The 22,634-nt window shown below is 47.8% G+C and overlaps 1 protein-coding gene across 2 annotated transcripts in view; it reads left to right on the top strand.

Annotated features, from left to right (window-relative positions):
* The window catches only part of KIF13B (kinesin family member 13B), a 205,586-nt gene extending 183,169 nt beyond the window's left edge, over positions 1-22,417 (top strand). Inside the window, exons 38-40 of one of the 2 annotated variants that reach the window (XM_079772492.1) lie at positions 14,613-14,675; positions 18,196-19,195; positions 22,127-22,417. In XM_079772492.1, coding sequence (XP_079628618.1) covers positions 14,613-14,675; positions 18,196-19,195; positions 22,127-22,416 — 1,353 coding nt within the window. In that variant the 3' untranslated portion in view covers position 22,417. The remainder of the gene's footprint in view (positions 1-14,612; positions 14,676-18,195; positions 19,196-22,126) is intronic. The other variant, XM_079772493.1, reaches the window with a different exon arrangement.
* Positions 22,418-22,634: the final 217 nt, after the last annotated feature.

The raw sequence follows: 22,634 nt of genomic DNA, 5'->3' as shown, positions 1-22,634 counted from the left end.
TAACAAAATAAAAAGAAAGCAGCAGTGAACATTTTTTTCTGAGATTGCTGGCAAAACAGTACTCTATGTTGCACTGAAGCTGGAGGGAGAGTGATGCCAACAATGGAGGTGGGGGTGGGAGGGGTAAAAACTGGGCTTTTAGATCTGGTAAAAGCTTGTGATAATTTCTCTTCCCCTCTCTTCAGAGATAACAGAGCTGTTTAAACTTATTGACACACTCAATCCTTTTTGCTTTTAAAAAATGCCAAGTACACTCCTAATGTGATTTATGGTAATATCACTTAGAGCAACAATAGTAAAATTTATGAAGTGCACTTAGTGTTTCTTGTGTATTGCCAAACAGAAAATGTAATTCTATTTTTAATTCTTGATTTCATTTCTCATTTCAAACAATTTCGTATCACACTGTTCTTCCTTCTCCACCTTTTTCCCCCTCTACTGTGGTTTACCTGTTCTTTCACTTAAAATATTAAAAGTGATCATTTGTCTTATTTCCCCTTTTTCTCTGAAACTCAACTCAGCCTTAGAATAAGTTTTAGAGAAAATGTGAAAGGGCTTTCCAAATAATCAGGAAACTGTTCATATGAGATGGTGAATGGGAAGCCTGTTGGCAGTGCAATTTCTGGACTTATATAGGTGTGCATTCAGCAGAAATTGATAAATGAGGATTTATTTATACTCATTCAAAAACACATACAGTGCAAGTTCGGTTGTTGAAATAGGTCTTTTGACATCAGCTTCTCCACATTCACTTAAACATTCAAGTTACAGAAATGCAGGTAAGTTCCTGTCTGAGACCTTAACTACTTAAAAGAATCTTCTAAGTTCATGAATGCATATGCAAGGGCAATGGTATTAGTTTTGTAAGGCTGCTGTGCAGATATATAATATTTTTAGCCTAGCATTATATAAACATATACATAAGCATACATGTACACATATTGGATGAAAAAATTAAACACTGAGATTTTGGAAGTGTTTAACTAAATTTAACTAGGCATATAATTGGTGTTTGACAATTATCAAAATGAATCTATGACCATGAGAGCTAAAAGAAATAGCAAGTCTAATACTTGGTGGGGTTAGGATGGGCAGAAATTATTTTCCCAAGGATTTATTTCATTCAGTATTCTGTTCTTATCTCCCACATCGTTATTTAGCAAAGTATGATTCATGGACTGTGTCAGAATTTCCATAGTAACTTTTTAAAAAGGTAACTAAAAAATATATACAGCCTGGTCTCAAGCCATGCCTCACCTGGGGCACCTTATAATCGGCCTCTATAAGCAGCCAAGGTGATTCTTAGTCACATTAAAGCATGATAGCCACCATTTTTCAACTGCTATTTGGTGAAGACAGAGTTATAGACATTAAAGGAAATTGGAATGGCATTAGAAATCATTGAATCAGCCCACTATAGTTATAATTATTTTTAAAATATATTTTTATTGATTTTAGACAGGAAGGGAGAGGGAGAGAGAAATAGAAACATCAATAATGAGAGAAAATCATTGATCAGCTGCCTCCTGCATGCCCCCTCCTGGGGATCGAGCCCGCAACCCGGGCATGTGCCCTTGATTGGAATTGAACCCGGAAACCTTCAGTCCACAGGCCGACACTCTACCTATTGAGCCAAACCAACTAGGGCCAGTTATTATTTTTTAAAGCTTCTCTAAGTTTTTGATGTAGAAGTCAAGTCATGTGCTACAATCAAAAATTATTTTTACTGCTTCATAGTAAGTGATTGTTTCTTCTGCAAGAACAATAATGTGTCAGAAACAAATCTAGTGATTGGAGGATAACTGTAATTTGTAATGTCCAATTTAAGAGAGTTAATCTCACAATATTTTGAAGATATTTTAGAGCAGTATTTGCTCATTCAGCTTACTTTTTTTGAGCATATATGAGCAAAGGTGTTGGGGAAAGTGTTCCCAAGTGTTCAATATTTCATAAATAAATGGAAAGATAAAGCTGGACTTACCCTAGCCAGTTTGGCTCAGTGGATAGAGTGTCAGCCCTCAGACTGAAGAGTCCCAGGTTGGATTCTGGTTAAGGGCACGTACCTTGATTGCAGGCTCGATCCCCAGCCCTAGTCAGGGCATCGCAGGAGGCAACCAATCGATGTGTGTGTCTCACATTGATGTTTCCCTTTCTCTGTCTCTCCCCTTCCCTTCCATTCTCTCTAAAAATCAATGGAAAAGTATTCTAGGGTGAGGATTAACAAAATAAAAAAGCTGCACTTAGCAAAGATGCCCAATAGTAGGGCTAAAATGTTCCAACTGGTTCATGAACTGAAGGCTCTTTACTCCAGGTCATCAGGGAGTTGCACCTTCCCTGCACCATCTCTGTCTCTGTCTGACGACCTTCCAGCTACAACAGTGGTCGGCAAACTCATTAGTCAACAGAGCCCAATATCAACAGTACAACGATTGAAATTTCTTTTGAGAGCCAAATTTTTTAAACTTAAACTTCTTCTAATGCCACTTCTTCAAAATAGACTCGCCCAGGCCGTGGTATTTTGTGGAAGAGCCACACTCAAGGGGCCAAAGAGCCGCATGTGGCTCGCGAGCCGCAGTTTGCCGACCACGAAGCTACAACATGCTGGAGACACTTCGTCTCTAGGCTTTATTCAGCGCTGCAACATCTGCCAGGTTTCCTTCTGCGGACTGCTCAGTCCCTCTTGATCGCCTTCCCTGGGCCCGCTTATTTCGTAAGCCACTGATACTCAGGTGCCCCAGAGCGCTAGCCTGGGCTCTCTCTCTAGTTCTTTGCTTGGGTAATGCCATTCAGCTCCACGGCTTTACCTGTTCATACACTGACACTGCTCACATTTCCATCTCTAGCTCAGGCGGCCCTGAGCTGTGGCTTTGTGGATCTCATTGTCCATTCAACTTCTCCACTTACATATCAGGGAGGCATTCACAGTTTATAACTCCAAAACATTACTGTTTGTTTCAGTTCACAGTCTGCTTACTCCCAGCACACAGGATACTTACTAAAACACATGACCATATTAGGGTGTAGCACAAACATCCACTCTGCTTACCTCTTACAAGTAGTGCACCAGTGAAACGGTGTAGGTACCGCTCCCAATCCAGTGACCTCTGACCTTCTCCATTTCCCATCACTCATCGTGCCACTGCTGTCTCTTGGCTGTTGCAGCAGCTGACTAGTTGGTCTGTTTTTGCCTCAGGACAGTCTCTCATTTACAAAATAGCCGGAGTGATCTTCCACACCCTTCCATTAATTCATGGCTGGAAACCTTCCACTGTTTCTCACTGAAACGGAATAAAGTCTAAATTCCTTCCTGTGTGATGCGGTCCCCTGATCTTTACTTGTGTTCCCTTTATTCTCCTCTTTGTTCACAATACTAAGCCATATTGACCATTCTTTTGTTTGCTTGTTTGTTTTAAACCTCAGTAACACATGAAGTTCTTTTTAGTCTTAAGAGTTTTTTCCCCTTTCACTTGGACTGCTCTTTCCCAAGTCTTTTTTATGGCTTCTAGGCCTCATGTAGAGCAGTTCACTGCTAGCGGGGCCATGAAAGGCTACCGTGAGGAAGTACGTGTGAGTGTAGAGTGGCCTTGACCAACCAAACCGACACAACAGCCTCCCCGTACACAGTGCACTGGATCACCGTCCTTAATTTTTCCCTTGGAAGTTATTGTTAGGTCTCTGTGTTTATTGATTATCTCTAGAATATAATCCTTGGGGGCAAGGGAATATTGATAACAAAACGACATATATGCAGATTATAATATTAGATAACATATGTACAAGGGTCATAAAGTAGCATAAAGGACTATATTTACAGTTATAGTTTAGAGGTGAGAGAATCACATCTGAGTGGAGATTTGAGAGATCAAGACATATTGATGAACCTTTTTTCCTGGATTGATGTAAGTTTTACTGAAGAACCATTCCCAAAGGAGGGAAAAACTTTGCGTATCGTTTTGGATTTAGTTGATGGGTGTGTTCATCTCAGATCATGACTATCTCTGCTAGAGCTCTAAGGGAAGTAAATTCTTTTAAATGACAGTATCAATATAGAGGTCCCACTACTTGGGCCACTTTAAATATGCTTTAGGTTGTTACACCTGAGTGGTGTTTTACCCGTGGAAATGCAGCCCTTTAGTGCCAATGGAATCTCAAAATATCAGCAACAAGAAGATGCTGCATTGGCTACTTTAGTGTTCTCCAATTTTTTACTCTAATGGCATCCCGTTCCCTTGGAAATCAGAGTTGAAACCTGAAAGTTGAGGTCCTGTTTTTGATAATCTAGCCTTCCCCTCCCTCTGGAACCTCCAAGTCTTCTAGGGACAAGGTTGGCTTATTTCCAACCAAACTTTGCCCCTGAGTTTTCTCTGCTATTACTCAGGGGTTAAAGGGAGGGGAGGTGGGGGTTCTAGGCTTACTCCAGACTTAACAGCTGTAGGTTAATCAACTATATCTCATAATAAATGCTTCATCATTCTCCTGTTGTCTTGCCAAGTTCTTGCTTAAAATTGGGAGCCCAGAAGTGATACAGTAATCCCTGTGCTTGAAAATAGTGCAACTGTTAGCTCCCTCTTCTAAATAATGTACTTTTACCAAAGTAGCATATTATTGTGCACTCTCTCTTTTTTTAAAGGCAAGTATTATTAGCCCATCTTGCTTCTGTTCAATTAGCATTACTTTTTTTCTGTTTATTTGTGTACACTCTTGTCAACGAGTTCTCTTTTATTACGATGCTGTTTAACTGATGTGTAAAAATACTTAAGTAAGGAACTTTAGATTCATTTCTAAAATTTTGCATCTTGATTGTGTTGTAACATTTCTAGGCTATCAAGGTATTTTTGAGTGCTTATTTACATGTTCTAGCTATCATCTACAAATTTTTAAAGGGTATAATCTGTCTGTGTGTGAGTCATAATCAAAATACTGAACATTATAGGCAGAAGGGAGATCCCTGTCATATGCAACTAGAGGCCATTCCTCAAGTCACAGAAGACAGAGCAACACATTCAGCTCTATATATTCAGTACCTTCCACCTCCAATCCACATTTCTTCCTCTGCCAGAGAGATTGTTTTATAACTTCGTTAAATACATTATGGAAATAAAGGGACACCATGACCATGGGCTTCCTCTATATCACCAATCTAGTTAGTCTAAAACAAAAATTCATGCTGATGGACGTTCTAGATCACCCTCTTCAGTACCTGGCCCTGCCATAGTCTGTGAGGTGTGACTTCCCAGTGGCGTAAGGACTACACAGACACCGTGAATCTTGCTCTCTCTTTTGATTCTCTTTTTTATTTGCTGCTAGTGCCTTGTTAGTTCACTCTGGCAGTCTATATAAATAATCAATAACAGACTAAAAAATTGTAGGTTTTAGAATGACATCAAAGATAGAACCCAGAAAAATAGAAATCAATGCATATACCTAAAAATAGAAATCAGAGTCTGGATCAGTTTTACTATATAGGAAGGGATGTATGTTTACATGAATATTGCATAAGATAGTAAATAATTGTAGTGTTGCTTAAGATTTACCATGTGAAACAACACCCAAAAAGAACCCAGAATTAGTTTGCAGATCAACAGATAGTACATGGTAACCAAATTGACCATGTTTGATGGCATATTCTTATTCCTTCCCTACTCCCAACTTTTTCTTTTTATCATTTTTAAAGCCATTTCCCCCTAACTACAATGAAAGGAATTAAAACTCTTTCTTCTCCTATTTCTGTTCACGTTTAGTTTGGAGACTTAAAACGCCTTCTCGGGAGCATTCACAATAATGAAGAAACTCACTAATCCACCTAAACACTGCCCGGTCTTCTTGGGCATGATTAGACCACACTCAGATTGTTGCCCTGGCTTCTGGCTATGTGACACTAGAAATACGGTGACCAGTTGGAAGGATTTCAGAGAATAACATCCGAAATGATTTATGAGGAAAGATTAAAGGAGTTATTTATAGCTTGACCAAACAATGACTGAGAGAGCTGCCTGTAAAAGCATGCGAGGCAGATGGACACTGAAGGCGGGAGGAATCATGGAGGCTGGCTCCTGCGGCCGTGGCATGAAAGGCACAGAACGACAGAAATGAAATTAATGAAGGGAAAGGTAGCAGCTGTGGATAAGTCAAATGGTTTATAGATAGCAGGATACCCTCTTAAAAAACTATGGGATTTCTGTCACTTCTATTTTTAAAAAATAAGATTTTGAGCGTATAAAAATAGTCCAGGTAAGAACCGAGGAATGGAATAGGTCTTGTTCCACTCATTCCTCATATTTTCATTGTTCAAGTAGGTGGAATAGATGCAGAGGTTGTATAATGAGGGGATGATTATTATCAAAAAAATGCTCTTAATCAGCGTGTCCTTGACATTTTCAAACAAGAATGTTCAGTTCCCTCCTTCATGCAAAGATACAACCCCAGTGAAACTCTAATGAAAAGATTGATGCTTATTAACTTGTTCCTTGGAAGCAGCGGGTTCTCAGATCAAGGTGCTATAGTTTGGGAGCCTTGTATTCCAGTGTTTGCAAAGACTCGTGATCTTTTCTTGTAAGGAAGAAATTAACAGTTTATTAGAAGATTTAAAAACAAAGATTCAAATATTTTACAAAATATTTTGGTTTGACCATTTTTATAAAGAAAGACTTGTGTCTCATTTTTATGGAGATATATTTTTGTTTGTCATCAATTTCTGTCTGAGTCCCAAAGATGCAAAGACACCACATTGGAGGAGGTGACAGCTGTCTTTGACCTTCTGGTGCAAGTTTAGTAACTAATCTGGAAAATAATGAACTGCAATTAATGAAATCTGTACTCATATTCAAGTATGTTTCTCAGACAGCACATACAATAATTGAAAGAACTTCCTGCTCTCTAATTAATTAGATTGAATTAATTTGGCATAATAGCTTTTCTCCTGTATCTAGGAGTTGGTGTTCAGATGAAGCTATTTATGTAATTCAAACTTAGGGACTCCAAATGGCATCTTTGGTTCATCTGGGGAATTAAAGAGTTAATGCTCGGATTTAATGCCCACAGTCACACGCACAGTCACAGTTCTGGCCTATCTTTGTTTCAGTGTCCTGCACTTTGCTCAGGGCGGCCTTGTCAACCGCAGGGAGTTGTCTTTCTCCACTTTCAGCACAGCTTCCAGTATGGAAGATGGGCAGAGGCTCGAGAGAGAGCAGCACCCTGCACATCTGTGGTGCTGATTAAAAAGATGCTTGTATGGTTACTCCATCTTTCACGGCAGTGTTCCTTCCACATATAAAATGGGAAAACAAACCAGCCACTGGTCATTGCCTTGTGTGAAGGCGCTGTTTGAGGCTGCTCATATTTGGGCTCCCTTGATGAAAGGGACCACATAAATGCTGACTGTGTCTGGATTAAGGGTTTATCATCTTAACTAACTAAACTTCGGAAAAGGACCTGGCTGTGTTCTTTAGCCCTTGGTTCGCCTTCATTATTCAGGGCCTTGAACAAATAATGTATCTGAGCATTTCCCCCTGTAATTTAGTGCTACACATAAATGCATTTGGATATGGTATGCTACATTCACTGCTCTTGAGTTAACAGGGAAGTTTGCACAGGCCTTCAGGCTTGCGGAAGTCAAGGCAAGTGCTTTTCCTTCAGTTGCTCTAGGGATGAATTCTTAGGCACTCTATCTGATGGTAGGAGATGCTTATCTCTGTTTCAGTTTTCCAAAATTATAATATGTTGCTCTCTGTCTTTGCCCCAGAATACCGATACTGACAAAGTTGACTTCAGAATCAGGGTTAATAGCCGATCTGAAAAAGAAAAAAAATAAGAAAGTTCCTGAGGCAGTACAGAAGTCCATTGAAGAGACCTCAGTCTGGCTGTCATTTTTCAGAAACTGGCATCGTGTGCTCTTTCTTGTGTGATTCTGTGGGTCAGGGATTGGCAACATTTTTTTGGTAAAGGGCCAGATAGTGTTATTTTAGCTTTGCAGGCCATGCAGTCTCTATTGGTACTGGCCATAGACAATACTAAACAAATGAGTGGTTGTGTTCCAATAAAACTTTATTTAGAACACTGCAATTTGAATTTCATGTAATTTACATCACAAAATATTCTTTTATTCAACAATTTCAAATAAAAACCATCCTTAGCTGATATGGCATACCAAGCTGGTAACAGGCTAGATTTAAACCCTATTTTTACCTTTTGAGATTAAACAAATATTCTGTGTTTTAAGTAAACATCCTTCATCCTTCATAGACATTTGAAAAACAACCATTATTTTGGATGAAGTAAATATTAAATTCTCTTTTTTAAAAATACAAATTATTTTTTCATATAAATATTTAAATAAGTTTTAACAATTATCATGTAGAAGTTTCAAAAGTAAACTAGCTAAATTCTAAAAATAAGAAGCTGTATCTTTTCTGACAATTCCAGAAATATTAGTATTTAAATTTTTCTCTATGTAGTACCTCTAGTAACTTGAACTAATAATGCACATATTTTATAGTGAAATAAAAAGTCTGTTTGGATGGTCTGATTCACTTTTATCCACTGATAAAATAGTTTACTTGTTGATGGAAGAAATGGACCTTTTAGTTGTTTGTGTAATTAAATAGCAATATCAGGTGTTAGACCCCGAGTGCCTATTTTTGAGGAGCATGGGGACTGTGTTTGGCTCTGCTCATACTGTGTATCCCCAGCTCCTGGCACAATCTTTAGAACATAGTAGGCACCTGGAGCATATTTATGAATGATAAATTAATAAAACCTAAGGTTCTTTGTTTGAAAGAAAATGGAATTAATAAATCCTGAATGGCTTTGCGACTGCTAAATACAAGTAGAAACTTCAGATTTTTTTAGATCAGATATCATTGTTGATGGTTTAAAAATGTGCTTATAGCCCAGCCTGGGTATAATGGCTCAGTGGTTGAGCGTCGACCTATTAACCTATGGTTCAATTACTGATCAGGGCACATGCCCAAGTTGCGGGCTTGATCCCCAGTGTGGGGCCTGCAGGAGGCAGTCGATCAATGATTCTCTCTTATCATTGATGTTTCTATCCCTCTTTCCCACTCCCTTCCTCTCTGGAATCAATAAAAAAATATATTTAAAAAAAACTTAGCCGAAACCGGTTTGGCTCAGTGGATAGAGCGTCAGCCTGTGGACTGAAGGGTCCCAGGTTCGATTCCGGTCAAGGGCACATACCTTGGTTGCGAGCACATCCCCAGTGGGGGGTGTGCAGGAGGCAGCTGATCAATGTTTCTAACTATCTCCCTTCCTCCCTGTAAAAAATCAATAAAATATATTAAAAAAAAAACTTAGAGAATCATATTAACTTAGGAACCATTAGAAAATGACATTTAAAACTTTGTCAAATTCAAGAGAAGGGGTGATTATTAGGAAAGGTTCATTTTCAAACAAAAAATTGTGTCAGAAAGTTTGTGTTTTTGAACAAGTGATTATTTTTGGCTTCAATTGGTATTTCTTCTCCCCTCTATGTACACCTATGCCCAAATTTCAGGATGTCTGTTCTTGTCCAAATTCTTTGTAACTGTACAGTTCAGCCTCTTTGTGGCACCTAAATGATTTATTTCAGTGATGGCGAACCTATGACACGTGTGTCACTGACACACGTAGCCATTTCTGATGACACGCGGCCGCTGAGGTTTATTAAATACAGTTATATATAACAATTATACATTTATGTTATTTAAACTATAAATATCGCGAAATAATGTTTTTTCCTCAAAGTGACACACTACCTGAGTTATGCTCATTTTTTTGGCGAAGTTTGACACACCAAGCTCAAAAGGTTGCCCATCACTGATTTATTTATTCACTTACTTATTTATTCATTCAACAAGCATTAAGTGTCTGTTTTATGTGTGGGGATACAGAAATGAATGGGCCATAATCCTGCCCTTCAGAGAGCTGGGTTTCGAGGAGTCCCTTAGAGACATAAACATAAATGGATTGATGTTACAGATGCTGCAATATGTGTATGTCTGGGTGACTCACCAAAGGCAGTGGGCATTTCTACCTACAGTTCCAGGAAAAGTAGGTCGTGCTTGAGCTGAGACTTAAAAACAAATAGGTATCCACCAGGTGGAACATGACTCTCTAGGGGAGGAACAGTGAGAGAAATCTCTTGCAAAGCGGAGTATTTAGGGAGTTCAGAGTGGGTTAGCACAACAAGCCTGGAAGGGCTGCAACCTCACAGAGAGGTGAGGGTCTTTCATGTCATGCCAAGGAGCTAAAACTGTTCTTCTAGGCAAAGGTGTCTCCAAAATAGTTTTTATGCCTCATTATGAAATTCTGAGCTAATCTCTATTTTCATTCATTTGGCCTGTGAAAGCCAGAGTTAAAAATGACGAGATAGGATAAGAGAAGTGATTATCATCTTTCCCCTGGAATATTTCTAAGCAATTCTTTTGCCTGTAACCTACCCATTGGTTAAGTTTTAGTAATGCCCAGTGGACAGCATGATTGCGAGTTTACCTGGTGCTTAAAACTCAGTCCTTTTCCATCTCTGTCACTAACTCACTGGGCTACCCGACTGCATTTAACCATTAGGTAAATATCTCTGAGCCTTGATTTCTTGCTGTGAAATGTAGATAATTATACTTATATTCACTGGCCTCATGGGACTTCTCCTTAATATTTATAGCTCAAAATACTTTGCAGTCATTTTTATTAATAGTTACCAGATGTGTCGTAAGGATTAATGAGCTTATGATCCGAAATGTTTTGAGCTCCTGAAATAGGAGGCAACTGCCTGCACAGGGGATATGCAAAATAGCATTAAAATGCAAACAATACACATTTGGAAATTTGAGCTGTTATGTGTGAAGGACAAATGGCACACTGTAGATTTCAGTATACTTTGTAGGTATTTTTGGTGCCCTTAATAAGGTTGCTGAATTAATCACAGGCCATTTCCAAAAATAGAAGGCTAAGTACTGCCCACCCCTGCATGCGTGCACACACGCACAACAAGCCAGGAAGAGCTTAGAAACTAATTTCTAATTTCTGCTAATTTCACTGTCACCAACTTCCTGTGCATCATCTTTGACTCTGTTTCCTCCACCTTTAGCCAACTGTTTTCAAGTATTCAACAATCTTCTTTATATATCTAAATTTTTATTTCTATTTTCTTTTCCTCTTACTATACAAATTCAGGCTCTCTCCACCAAACCATTAAAGCAACTTCTTCGTTGATTTCCCCACATTTCGTATCTCCCCTATTTAAGGATTCATCTTCCTCAGGCATAGCTCTTATGCCCATCTCATTCAGGAGCCTTTGGTTACTCTTTCGTGCCTGTGGAAATCAACCATGTGCTCGCAAGGCCTCTCCACACGGCCCCTGCCTTCCTTCCCTCTGCTCAGTGCTGGCTAGTCTAGATCCTTCTCTCTTCCCCCAAGACCTATGACGAGTCGCTTTTCCCAGGGCAGAGATGTGAGTAGAGGGCACACATCAGACACAAGGTGGGTCTTTTCCATCCTGACCTGGTCACGCCATCTTCATGTCCAAAGTGTCCCTGCCCTGGGAAATGGCACTCAGTGTTCAAGGCCTGCCTCAGAGTAAAATCAGCCTCGCGAAGGTGTGCGAGGCCGGTTCCGTGTCTGAACCCTTGCTTTCAAAAAGTCCATTTTAATATCTGTCCTGTTTCTTGACATTTTACTTACATACATGTCCTTCCCACAATGAGCCTGCCAGTCTGTGGAGAGCAAAGCCCGTGCCTTTCTGATCTCCGTGTTCTCCACGGTGTCATTGCAACTAACGCCTGGTCATGGTGGGACTGCCACGTCCTTGTTAAACGGAAGTTTACAGTGACTCACAGCCCGTCACCTTCACGTAGGGCGGTGTTATGGGGACACTTGACATGGACGAGTAGAGAGGGTCCTGTGGTGAATCTCTGTACCTGTCACCCAGCTTCGATAAGAAAGGGCACGTGGCCAGTCTCATGTGTCCGTACCCCTCTCTCACGAGCATTGCCCCGTCAGACATCTTCTGCTGGAGAAGAATCTTTCTGTGACCCCGCTTGTCCAGAGCTGGAATCTGGCAGACACCACTGCCTAGCACCCCCTGGAGGGAGGCACCCCAAGCTGCTGGTGCATGGATGGGAGGAGTGGGTGTGCTCCATGTATTGTCATAATGCTCCTGACCCACTCAGACCTGATCTGACCTAAGTTTTGACATCGTTTTTAGCCGTTTCAGTCATTCTTGTTCTGGTTCACATTTTTTTCTGAATGGGGGTCGCTGGCATCTTTATGAAACATGCTGCCTGATTAGGAAGTGGCCACTGAGCGTGAGTGACGGCGACAGGAAACCCGTGAGGGCAGACGTGAGGCTCTCAGCCTCGCAGCCTGAAGCCCCGGAGTCAGGGCACCGGGAGCCCCGGTGGTCCTCCGGGTCCCTGCATCGTGTCAGAGCCCTCTGGTCCTGTAATTCATTTCATTCAGCTAATATTTTTTAAGCGTTTACTGGAATTTTGTAATTACTCTGAGTCATAAAGAAAAGTGTAAATTATGTTTCTATGCTTCATTTGGGAGGGCAGGAGTTACATCATCTTAGAAGAGATTTCATCCCAGTGCTTACGTTCCATCATTGGTAGCATTTTTATACATTAAGGGGGAATGTTTCATCCTAATCTCATCTGTTTTAAATAAGATCTAACGAAAGAATGAAAGTATTTTGGAGTTCAAACTTAAGAAATGTTTTCTCTACGTGTACTAAGAAATACGCTCTGAACACCTTCCCACTTGTGGGAGACTTCAGATAACATGGGGACCGTGAGCCTAAGAGAGCGGCCCGGCAGCGGAGGGCTGTGTGGGGGAGGGGAGGTGCTTGGACACACTCCATGGGAAGCTGCTGGCAGCAGAGGAGGGACGGAGACTCCTGTGGGGGTGGACAGGCGGGGCTTTGGGAGAGGGAAGGGTTATGTGCCCTGGGAGTTGAGGGAGAGGCTGGAGGCCCTCCTTGTGCCGTTGCTGCCACCAGGGCGTCCTCCCTCGTCCATCCCGTTGCCACCCCCAGGGTCTTTCTTACACACAACTCTGACTCTGGTCCCTGGCCTGCAGCCCAGGAGCTCCCGTGTCTGCAGGTGAAGTGTGTTTCCTTCTTGTCCCTGGGTGCTTCCATCTGCTGAGCCTTGTCTCCTGCCAGTTCCCACTCCATCGCCTCTGCTCTGTGCCTCTTCTCAAATCTTACCTCCAGCAGAATGGCTCCCTCTAGCACTTTTCTCCCCAACCAGCCCCAAGGCCTGAGGGCTACTTAGTATCCTTTGCAGGAAGCGGTGACTTGGTGCTGTGAGCTCAGGCCACCCCCACCCTCACTGAGCCATTTTGTTCCAAGAGGTTGGCCTGCCCAGTAGGAAGCAAGACTTTGGCCGCCCAGCCTTAGTGTCCTCAGACTCTGTCCAGGGAGAGTCCGCAGCATAGGACCCTCAGACACCACGGGGAGGACCTGAGTGCTCGGGGCAAGAAGGGAGATGGAAGGATATGGAATCAGTAGGTCAGTGACCATCTGCTTTTCTTCTGGACACTCATACTGCCCGCGAACCAACTTCAACTTTCACTTCTCTTGTGAGGGAGGACTAGGACCCCGAGTTTGTTCTGCCAGGATGGGGCCCTCTTAGAACTGGGCATTCCAAGGTCCCGACTCCTGCATGGGGGACCTGGGAGGGGAGCGGCTTTGTTGAGGGAAGAAGGCAGAAGCGGTGGATTCCTGGTTCTTGGAGACAGTCACCTGCCCTCCGCAGTCCCAGCCGCTACTAAGTGAGTTTCTGACTCATCTCCTTCCTCTGACACCCCCTTTCCTGGTCCTGGTGTGAGTTATTTCTTCATTCTTTTCCTTTAATGCCACTTGAATGGCATGCCCACAAGTTCCGAAGCCCTTTCTTGAGATGTTGCTTGCACCTCTTATTCAGGCCCCAGTCACTCACACCTGCTCTGTTGCTGGAGTCTCATTAGGGATTTGCCTACTTTAGTCTTTAAATATTTCTCCAGCCAGTTTGCCTTCCACCACCAGATCCTTGTCCTCAACCTCTGCACTCTGCTCAGGCACCGTGGCGGCCCTACCAGTTACCCGATGAGGTTAGTTTCATACTGAAGCCGCTCTCCCTCTACCTCTCCTGCTCTGTCTATGCCCAGAGCTGTGCTCCGGCCTGGCTTCCCTGCGCCTCACATCCTGTGGCTGCTCACCAGCTTCCTTTTACTCGGTGAGTTTCCCGGGCCACCGAGGCTTGGTTTGAGTGCCACCTCCTACTGTAGCCTCTCCTGGTCTTTCCTGTCCCAGTAACTTCTCCCCAGAGTCCTGAGACGCGGATGTGTACGGACACAGCCCGTGTGTAAGGACGGGAGGGGAGCCGCGTCTGAGCCATCGCGTGCATTACTGGTGTCAGCCTCTGTCTCGTGTTGCTAGATGGGGGCGGGGAGCTGCTGGTTCTGCTCCTTATTTCTTCCATGTCTGTGGAGACAGTGGCGCCCCTAGCACTAGGCAGGCCTGGTTGGCCGTGACTTGTTGGAATTCCCGGCGGGCTCTGCTGTGTGTGCAGTGGGAACGCTCTCTGGCTGTCTGTTCTCTTCTTGATCTCTCACGCCCGCCCGTCCACTTGTTTCCTCAGCCGGTGCCCCGCATCATGGTGCAGCCCGCCCTCCCGGACCCCAGGACGCCCAGGGTGGCGGAGGTGAGTCAGCGGGCTGGGGGGCACCTGGCTGGTGGGTGGCCCGATGCTGTGAGTGTTGAGGCCACACTGTGGTTGCTTTATTCTAGCATTCCCATTTTGATCATTAGCCACAATATAGGCCGCTGTCTTCTCCCTCTCTGTTTTCCTGTTACACTTGCTATTTCCAACTTGTTAATCATATGATTGCTAAACTTTGAGGTGCTTAGCTGCTGCTGTCGTCTGCTGCTTTAATAGCCCACCGCCAGGCGAGGCGAGTTCTATAAACAGAGCAACCTCCTTATTCTAAGTGTGTGCTTAATTCTCAGTTTTGCATTTCGTTCTGATCCGCGGATCAGCGTGAAAAGACGAATGCTAAGCTGGGAGGGAGCGGCCTCTTATGATCTCCCGCAGATGAACAGCACTTCTCGCCTTATGAATAGCAGGTCTATTTTCTCCCACTGTGCGCTCACTCTCAGGAAATGCCATCTCTTCATAGGAAAATTTTATTTATTAAAACAACAGCAAAAGCCAAATAATTGGAAAGGAAATTCAGACCTCATGAATCCACTCCTTTCTAAAAGGCCCTTCCAGCCAGTGCCCTTGGCATCATGAGTTTAACTATAGATACATCACGGCCCCTCCCGTGGATAATGCTTGTCATGCTGCCGAGGCAGGACTGGGCCGCGAGGCCAATGGGACCCAGTGGGAACGAGTCCCCTGCTGGCGGGGCACCTGGCGGGGCACCGCCTCTGCCGCTCGCTCGGGCAGCCCTGCTGCTCCTCACGTGCTTCTCAAGCCGAGGCTTTAGTGGCAGCCTCCAGAAATGTCCCCGGTGAGGCTAAGGCCCAAAGATGGCAGGCGGGTTTCCACTCACATCAGCTCCAGTCAAGTGGGAGCGGCTGCCTGCGGTGCGGACGGAAGGAGAGGCTGCCGGCCGCCAGCGGGAAGGAAAGCAGCAATCAGCGCCCCTCCGCCTGTCGGTCTCTCGCTGTGGCTGAGGGTCTGACCCCGAGCCCCGGTGCTTCACTCACTGGTGGCTCTGGGTGCGCGCTCTGCCTCTCTGGGCCGTGCTGTAAATGAACGTGGCGCTACTTTGGGCCTACCTCAAAGAATTCGTGTGGAAGCAAATAGGGTAACACCAGGGAGATCAAGGGCCCTGTCCCTAGTGTCACCTCCTCAGGACAGGACCTGCTGGCCCTGGGCAGACAGCGGTCGGTCGGTCGGGCAGTGAGGGGCTCCCTCAGGGCCAGCGATTGCTCACACTCTAGACCCGGGTGCTTTGTGCCTGTATTCTTCCCTGCCTGGCCAGTGAGGTTAAAAATAAAAGAGAAAAGGATAAATAAAACATGTATAAGTTGCAAAAGAAAAGTGATTGAAGGATTGCCTAATCTTTTAGAGTATTTATGCTGGTGACAGTTATTGATCTATCGGATTTAGTAAATTTTGCAGCCTAGAGATCCATCACAAAAATGGGCTGTTAATCTCAGGAGGTGCCGTTAATTTCGTACCCCGAGAGTGTGCCTTGTGGGGAAAGGAGGGCCTCTGGAGACAGGAATATAAATGACGAGCCACGTGGAAACGCGTGATTTATCAAACTGCTGAGTTAAGCCAAGTGACTGTAAGAGACTTATAGATCTCAGCTGTTTCCTCGTTCAAATAAATCCTGTATTTCAAATGGAAAATGGCCATTCCTGTAAGATAAATAATCTTTCCGTAAATATTGGAAAACATATTTCTTTTCTGTGAGCAGCACCCTCTCCACCGCCCCGACCCCATCCCCATTCCTGCCGTCTCCTTTACCCTGTCATTGTGAACTGGGAATGGAAAGATAACCTGCCACCTTCTTCAGGTGACTTAAGCTATCCCCGAGAACACCCTGCGGGCCCCTCAGAAACAGCCGAGTTCCGGTGAGCAGTGGCCTCGTCATTCCCCGAGATGGGGCTTTCTTTGTGTGAGTCGCGCCAGAGCGGCTAGGTGTGAGAGGGAGAGGCCGCTCCGGCTCCGTCCTCACGCTCCTCCGGGCTGGTGTCTCCTGGGAGCCGAGGGCCTCCTGACTGTGACATGGGACCAGCCTTCGGCAGCAGCCTGAAAGGCGGCCTCTGGGGGAGGGGGGCGCTCAGGGAGAGGGCGCACCTACAGGCAGCCTCTGTCTCCCTCCACTCCTTTCAGCCAGAGCAGGCCTAGAGCCCTTCCTGAGCTGAAGCCTTTCAGGTCCTGCAGTGACATCATCTGCTCCACTTTGCAGGAAAAGGGTTCTCCTGGCCTCTCGTGATTCCTTCAGACGCGCTGGGAAGTCGGAGGCAGGGCTTCTGTTTCCATGGGAGCGAAGTTCCTCGCCTGGGTTCAGGGAGGCGGGGGACTCCCGCTGGGAGGATGAGGGGATGGAGATTTTGGTGTGCACCTACTGTGTGCCACGCTCTGTGGTGAGGCCGTGCCTGCCTTGTACCACACCCATCCCCCGGGCAGTCCCGTCTGTGTCGTTGCCCACACCAGCGGGGTGTCGAGGGCTCAGCTCCATCTGGTAGCGGCAGCTCCCCAGGCTAAAGCCTCAGTCCCACAGGGCGGCCCTCCCCTTCGGCTCCAGTCTCGCGTCCAGGTTGTCAGCTGCACTTCCGACTGTCTAGCTGTAAATTGAGGTTCCTAGGACCCCTCCTTGGGTTTGATTAATTAGCTAGAGCTGCCCACAAAATTCAGAGAAATTTTGTAAGTAAGATTCAGTTTTACTTACTGGTTACCAGTTTATTATAGAAGGGTATAACTCAGGAACAGCCAGATGGAAGAGAAGCGGGGGACAGGGTATGGGGAAGGGTGCAAAGCTTCCACACTCTCTGAGCACAACACACCTCACACCTCCGTGTGCTCACCATCCCCGAAACTCGCCAAAACGGTCCTTTTGGGTTTTTATGGAGGTTTCATTACATAGGGATGGCTGGTTAAATCACTGGCCATTGGTAATTGGCAATTGGTTCAGCCTCTAGCCCCTTTCTGCTCCCCAGAAATCAAGGTGGGACCTGAGAGCTGCAACCCTCTAAGCATGCTTGGTTCCCCTGGCAACCAGCCCCCGTCCTCAGGGGATTCCTAAAAGTCACTTTATTAACATAAACTCAGGAGTTGTTGCAAGGGGCTGGTTCTGAATATCAAGACACCTTTATCCCTCTTGTCACTTAGAGAATTCTAAGGGTTTTAGCAAGAGCTCTGTGCCAGAAACAGGGCCGAAGACCAAATACCTATTTATTATAAATCACAGGATCACAGGCATCTCAGAATCTCGATATAGAAGGTGAGGCGGGGGGGGGGGGGGGGGGGGGGGGGGGAGCAGGCCCCAGGGTGTTCACTGGGCTCTCAGCGCATTCAGAGCACAGCAGGGCCCTCGGGTCACAGGAGGTGAGGGGTGGAGCTGATGCTGCAGCCAGGCTGCCCCCCTACCCCGCAGCACCCCCTTTCTCCATCAGCGCTGGGAGGCTCCCACTGACCTCGCAGCCCACCCCAGCCCTGTGGAGGTGCTCGGCTAACCAGATACACTTCCCCTTTCCTGCTTCAGGCTCCCCGAGAGAGCACAGCGGTGAGTGTGGCCCCCGACGTGACAGTGCAGACTGCCCCCGCGGTGAAGACGCACGACAAACCCACTGAGGTGCCTTCGCCGCAGTGCGCGGCCACCAACACCCAGGTCCCCGAAGTGCAGGACGGGCCGCCCAGCCCCGTGAGCGAGGCCTCCAGCGGGTACTTCTCTCACAGTGTCTCCACCGCCACGCTGTCGGAGGCCTTCGCCCCTGGCCTGGATGCTGCCGCCCAGGCGGGTGGGCAGACGCCCGGCTCGCCCCCTCCTGTCCCCTGCCAGGCCGGCCCGGAGACCGAGCCCCTGTGTCCGAGTGCTGCCCCTGGAGCTGACAGCGCCCGCCCTGCCTTGCCGGCGGGACGGACCAGCCTTCTGTCACTACCTGTCCCAGCAAAGCAGACTCCGCGGCGTGACGGTGACAATGGGGCCCCGGCCCAGGGAGCAGCGTCCTCAGAGAGGCAGGATGAAGAAGCAGGCACTTCGCCAGCTCATCTGCCCCCTTCCGCCCCCCAGGAGTCTCCCAGCCCGCAGAGCGGGGGCGACAGTTCCCCTGCCAGCAAGCCGCTAGGAGGACCCAAGGCCCAGGCCCGGCCGGCCACCAGCTCAGAGCCGGGGGTCTCCAAACCACAGCTGGCGCCTGACCTGCTGTCTCAGTCGCCTGCTCCAGCCTCCCCGTTCAGAATCCGCAAGGTGCGGACCTCGGAGCTGAAGTCCTTCACGCGCATGCTGGGCGGGGACCCCGGCTGCCCCAGCGAGGAGGACCCGCGGGCCGCAGGAGGGCCCGGCGATGGCAGCTCTGGAGGTCAGACCCTGGAGAAGCTGGAAGTGTCCTCTGATTCCGAGGAAGCCAGTGAAGTCCCAGAGTGGCTCCGAGAGGGAGAGTATGTCACCGTGGGCGCCAACAAAGGGGGCGTCGTGAGATACATCGGGCCCACCGACTTCCAGGAGGGGACGTGGGTCGGAGTGGAGCTCGACTTACCCTCAGGTGAGTGCTGCTTGTCAGGACGCCCAGAGCACTGGGGCCATTCTGCCCTGCCCTGCCCTTCCCCTGCCCCTGCCCCTGCCCCTGCCCCGCCCTTGCCCCTGCTCCTGCCCCTCCCCCTACCCCTCCCCTGCCCCTGCCCCTCCCCTGCCCTTGCCCCTGCCCCTGCCCCTGCTCCTGCTCCTGCCCTGCCAGAAGCTGGCTTTTTGCCCTTAGCACATCATTTGACTTCTGAGCTTCTGGAGTCACCCCTTTTTAAAATGAGGCATTTTTTTCCTAGATAAGCTTTCCCAAAGCATTTTAAGAGTCAGGTTCTCTTTTTATTAGAGTTTCTCAAAAACCCAAGATATTGATTGAAAGCTACTATAAATGTGGTAATGAATTTAAATGCCATGATTTCCTTAGTCACAGAAGCACTTGCCGCTGAACTGTAACAGGAGCTGCACCTGCCGTGCTGGCTCAGGTCACACTCCTGAGCCCTGTGGACCCAGGGGGTCTCGGACACCCAGGGCCCCAGGGCCCACAGCTGGGACCAGGTGACACGGTGATGGAAGACCCGCTGCAGGCCACAGTGGCCCAGCTCACAGCGGGGGATCCTTGCTCTCGGAAACACAGGGCCGGATTTAAGGATGCAATTTGTTCTTCGAGTGTTTTATTAAAACGTCTCTATTGTGAGACAATTTATACCCCATCAAACCCACTTGTTTGCAGTGTACAGTTCAGTGGTTCTTAGTATACTTACCAAGGTGTGTACCCATTTCCATCATCTAACTTTAGAATAGGTTCATCACCCCCAAACAGCTGCATGTCTATCAAGACACGCTCTCCCCTCCCCCCAACCCTAGGTAACCATTCATCTACTTCCCACATACAAAACGTTTTAAGTCTGGGCTTGCATGTAAGTGGAATCCCACAAAATGTGGACATCTGTGTCCGGCTGATCTCACCGGACAGTGTTTCCAAGGCTAACCCAGCGGAGTGTGTGACTCCTTTCCGGGCCGGAGAGCATCCCGTTGTATGGATGGCCTCATTGTGTTCACTTGCGGGTTGGTAGACATTTGGGTTGTTTCCACTGGTTGTTTTTGTGTGAATACTCCTGCTGGGAATACTCGTGTTTCAGTTTTGTGTGGACCGCTTTCATTTCTCTCGAGCAGATCCCGGCATTAACTGCGTTTAGCACGTCGGGGACAGCCAGGCTGACCTCCGTGCTCCCTCCCCCAGCAGTGTGCGCGGGGGCGGGGCGGGCAGCCCCTTCCCTGGGTGAGGGCTGGGCGCTGCCCTGATGGGTTTAGGAGAGCGGTGTGTCGCCTGTGGGTGGGGCTGATGAGTGGAAAAGAGAAAGCTCTCCTGGGGGGGGGGGGACAGAGGGAGAGTTGGGGTGCTTTGCTCTGTGACACCCAGGCCTGCCCCACACTGACTCTGTCTCTGGGCCCCTCAGCTCAGCTATGAAGTCACTCACTGTCTTTAATTTGGCAAAGACTATCACAAATTGGAAGTGGTTCTAGAAGATTATTGTAGCACAGGCTGGAATATTTTTTAAATTCCATTTCTGCTGAAATGCAAACAGGAATTGGGAAAGAAGTTTGTATTTGCAATTAAATTAAGAATTAAAGGGAGATTAGCAAATAGATGAATTCATCCCACAAATAAATATTAGGCACCTACTGTCCTGGATTCTGAGCAGAACAAAGTGCCTGGTTTTACTGGACTTTTCTTTCAGAGGGAGATAATTATCAAACAAGTCAATAAAATCTGATGGTAATAAGTGCTGTGAGGAAAATAAAAATGGGCTAAGCAGATGGACGATGGTGGGTGTGGGACATTTTCATACTGAGGGGAGCGAAGGCATGAGTGATGCAAAGGAGGAAGTTGCGGGCGGGGGTGTGCAGCGACAGGCCAAAGGCAGCTCGGGCACAAGCTCCGCACAGGAACCAGCTCGCGGCATTTGAGGGGCACCCCAAAGACCGGCCGAGGAGACTGGAGTGGTGGGGCGGCCAGTTCACGAAGGGTAAAGAATTGAAGGGTTTAAAAAGACGACTTTTTTTTTGGAGAATAGACTTGGGATGAAGAGCAGGAACGGGAAAGCCACGTAGGAGGCTGTGCAGGTGTCCAGGCCGGGATGGAGTCCGGAAGCCCAGGACTGAGGGTGGTGGAATGTCGGGGCAGAAAGGAGCCAGGTGACACCTGAGTGTGGCCGAGGCCAGGTCATGCCCGTGGGAGAGCCTGAGAGCAGGGCGGGCGCAGGGCAGGGGGAAGCAGAGTTCTGTTGGGCAGGTGGAGCTGGAGGTGCCCGGTAGCGTCCAGTGGAGACCAGATGTCAGGGGGCCACTGGGTCTGGAGGCGCAGCTCAGAGGCCTCAGTGTGCAGGGGGGAGGGGCCCAGCCCCAGGCCCTGGGGAGCACCGGGAGGAGCCGGTGAGAGGGAGGTGGGAGTGTGACCCAGGAGCCCAGTGGTGACAGTGGCCAGAGTGGGAGGTGATCCTTGTGGGCCTGGGGAGTTGGTGGTGGCGTGTGAGGCGGGTGGTAAAGAGAGAGGGCAGGTTAGGGTGTGCAGACAGTGAGTGCAGAAAATGCGTGATCGTTTTTGCTACAAAGATCGTGTTCTCCACCCATCCGTCACCTTTGGGGGTCAGGCTGGTCGCTTTGTTCAGGTCCACCCCCCCCACCCCCCCTGCTGTGTTCTCACCCTTCACCTCAAAGCATTTTTACTCATCTATAGGTTCAGGAAACATTCACATATTCCATCTAGATTGAAAACAGCCTGTGCCCGGAGGGGGGTGGGGTAGCGCGGGCTGGGCTAGCACATCAGCTGAGGCCTCGGTGTCCCTCCGAGCGCACTTGTTAGGTGGCGGGCGCCTGTGCGGTCCCGCGGGTCGGGCCGTGGGGCCGTGCGCTGTGCGGAGCCATCTCTCCATCTCCTCTTCCTCTCCCTCAGGTAAGAACGACGGCTCCATCGGAGGGAAGCAGTACTTCAAGTGCAACCCTGGCTACGGGCTGCTGGTGAGGCCGGCCCGGGTGCGCAGGGCGACGGGTGCGGCCCGGCGGCGCAGCGCGGGGCTCCGGCTGCAGGGCGCCCCCGAACCCCGCAGGAGCAGCACCCTCTCCGGCTCCGCCACCAACCTGGCCTCCCTGACGGCGGCTCTGGCCAAGGCCGAGGGCACCGAGGGACTGCGGGTGGACAGGAGCCCCAGGAACCCCGAGGACCGCAAGTCCTGGGCCAGCTGAGCCCGCGCCGTGGACTCTGCCAGCGCGGACAGCCCGCGGGGAGCTGGAGCCGAGGCCGCGTCACCTCACACCCTTCCCGGGGAGCAGGCAGTGACGGCTTCTCGCGATGCACGATGGGAGGCTGGTGACCCCGTTTCTCCCAGGACTCGGGCAGAGGAGGAGGAGGAGGGGCCGTCCTCAGTGGCGGGTGGACGGTCCTAGGAGCCCAGAGTGGCCCC

This window comes from Cnephaeus nilssonii, assembly GCF_951640355.1.
Source record: "Cnephaeus nilssonii genome assembly, chromosome: 5".
Taxonomy (NCBI): domain Eukaryota; kingdom Metazoa; phylum Chordata; class Mammalia; order Chiroptera; family Vespertilionidae; genus Cnephaeus; species Cnephaeus nilssonii.
This window is presented reverse-complemented; position numbering and strand designations above follow the sequence as displayed.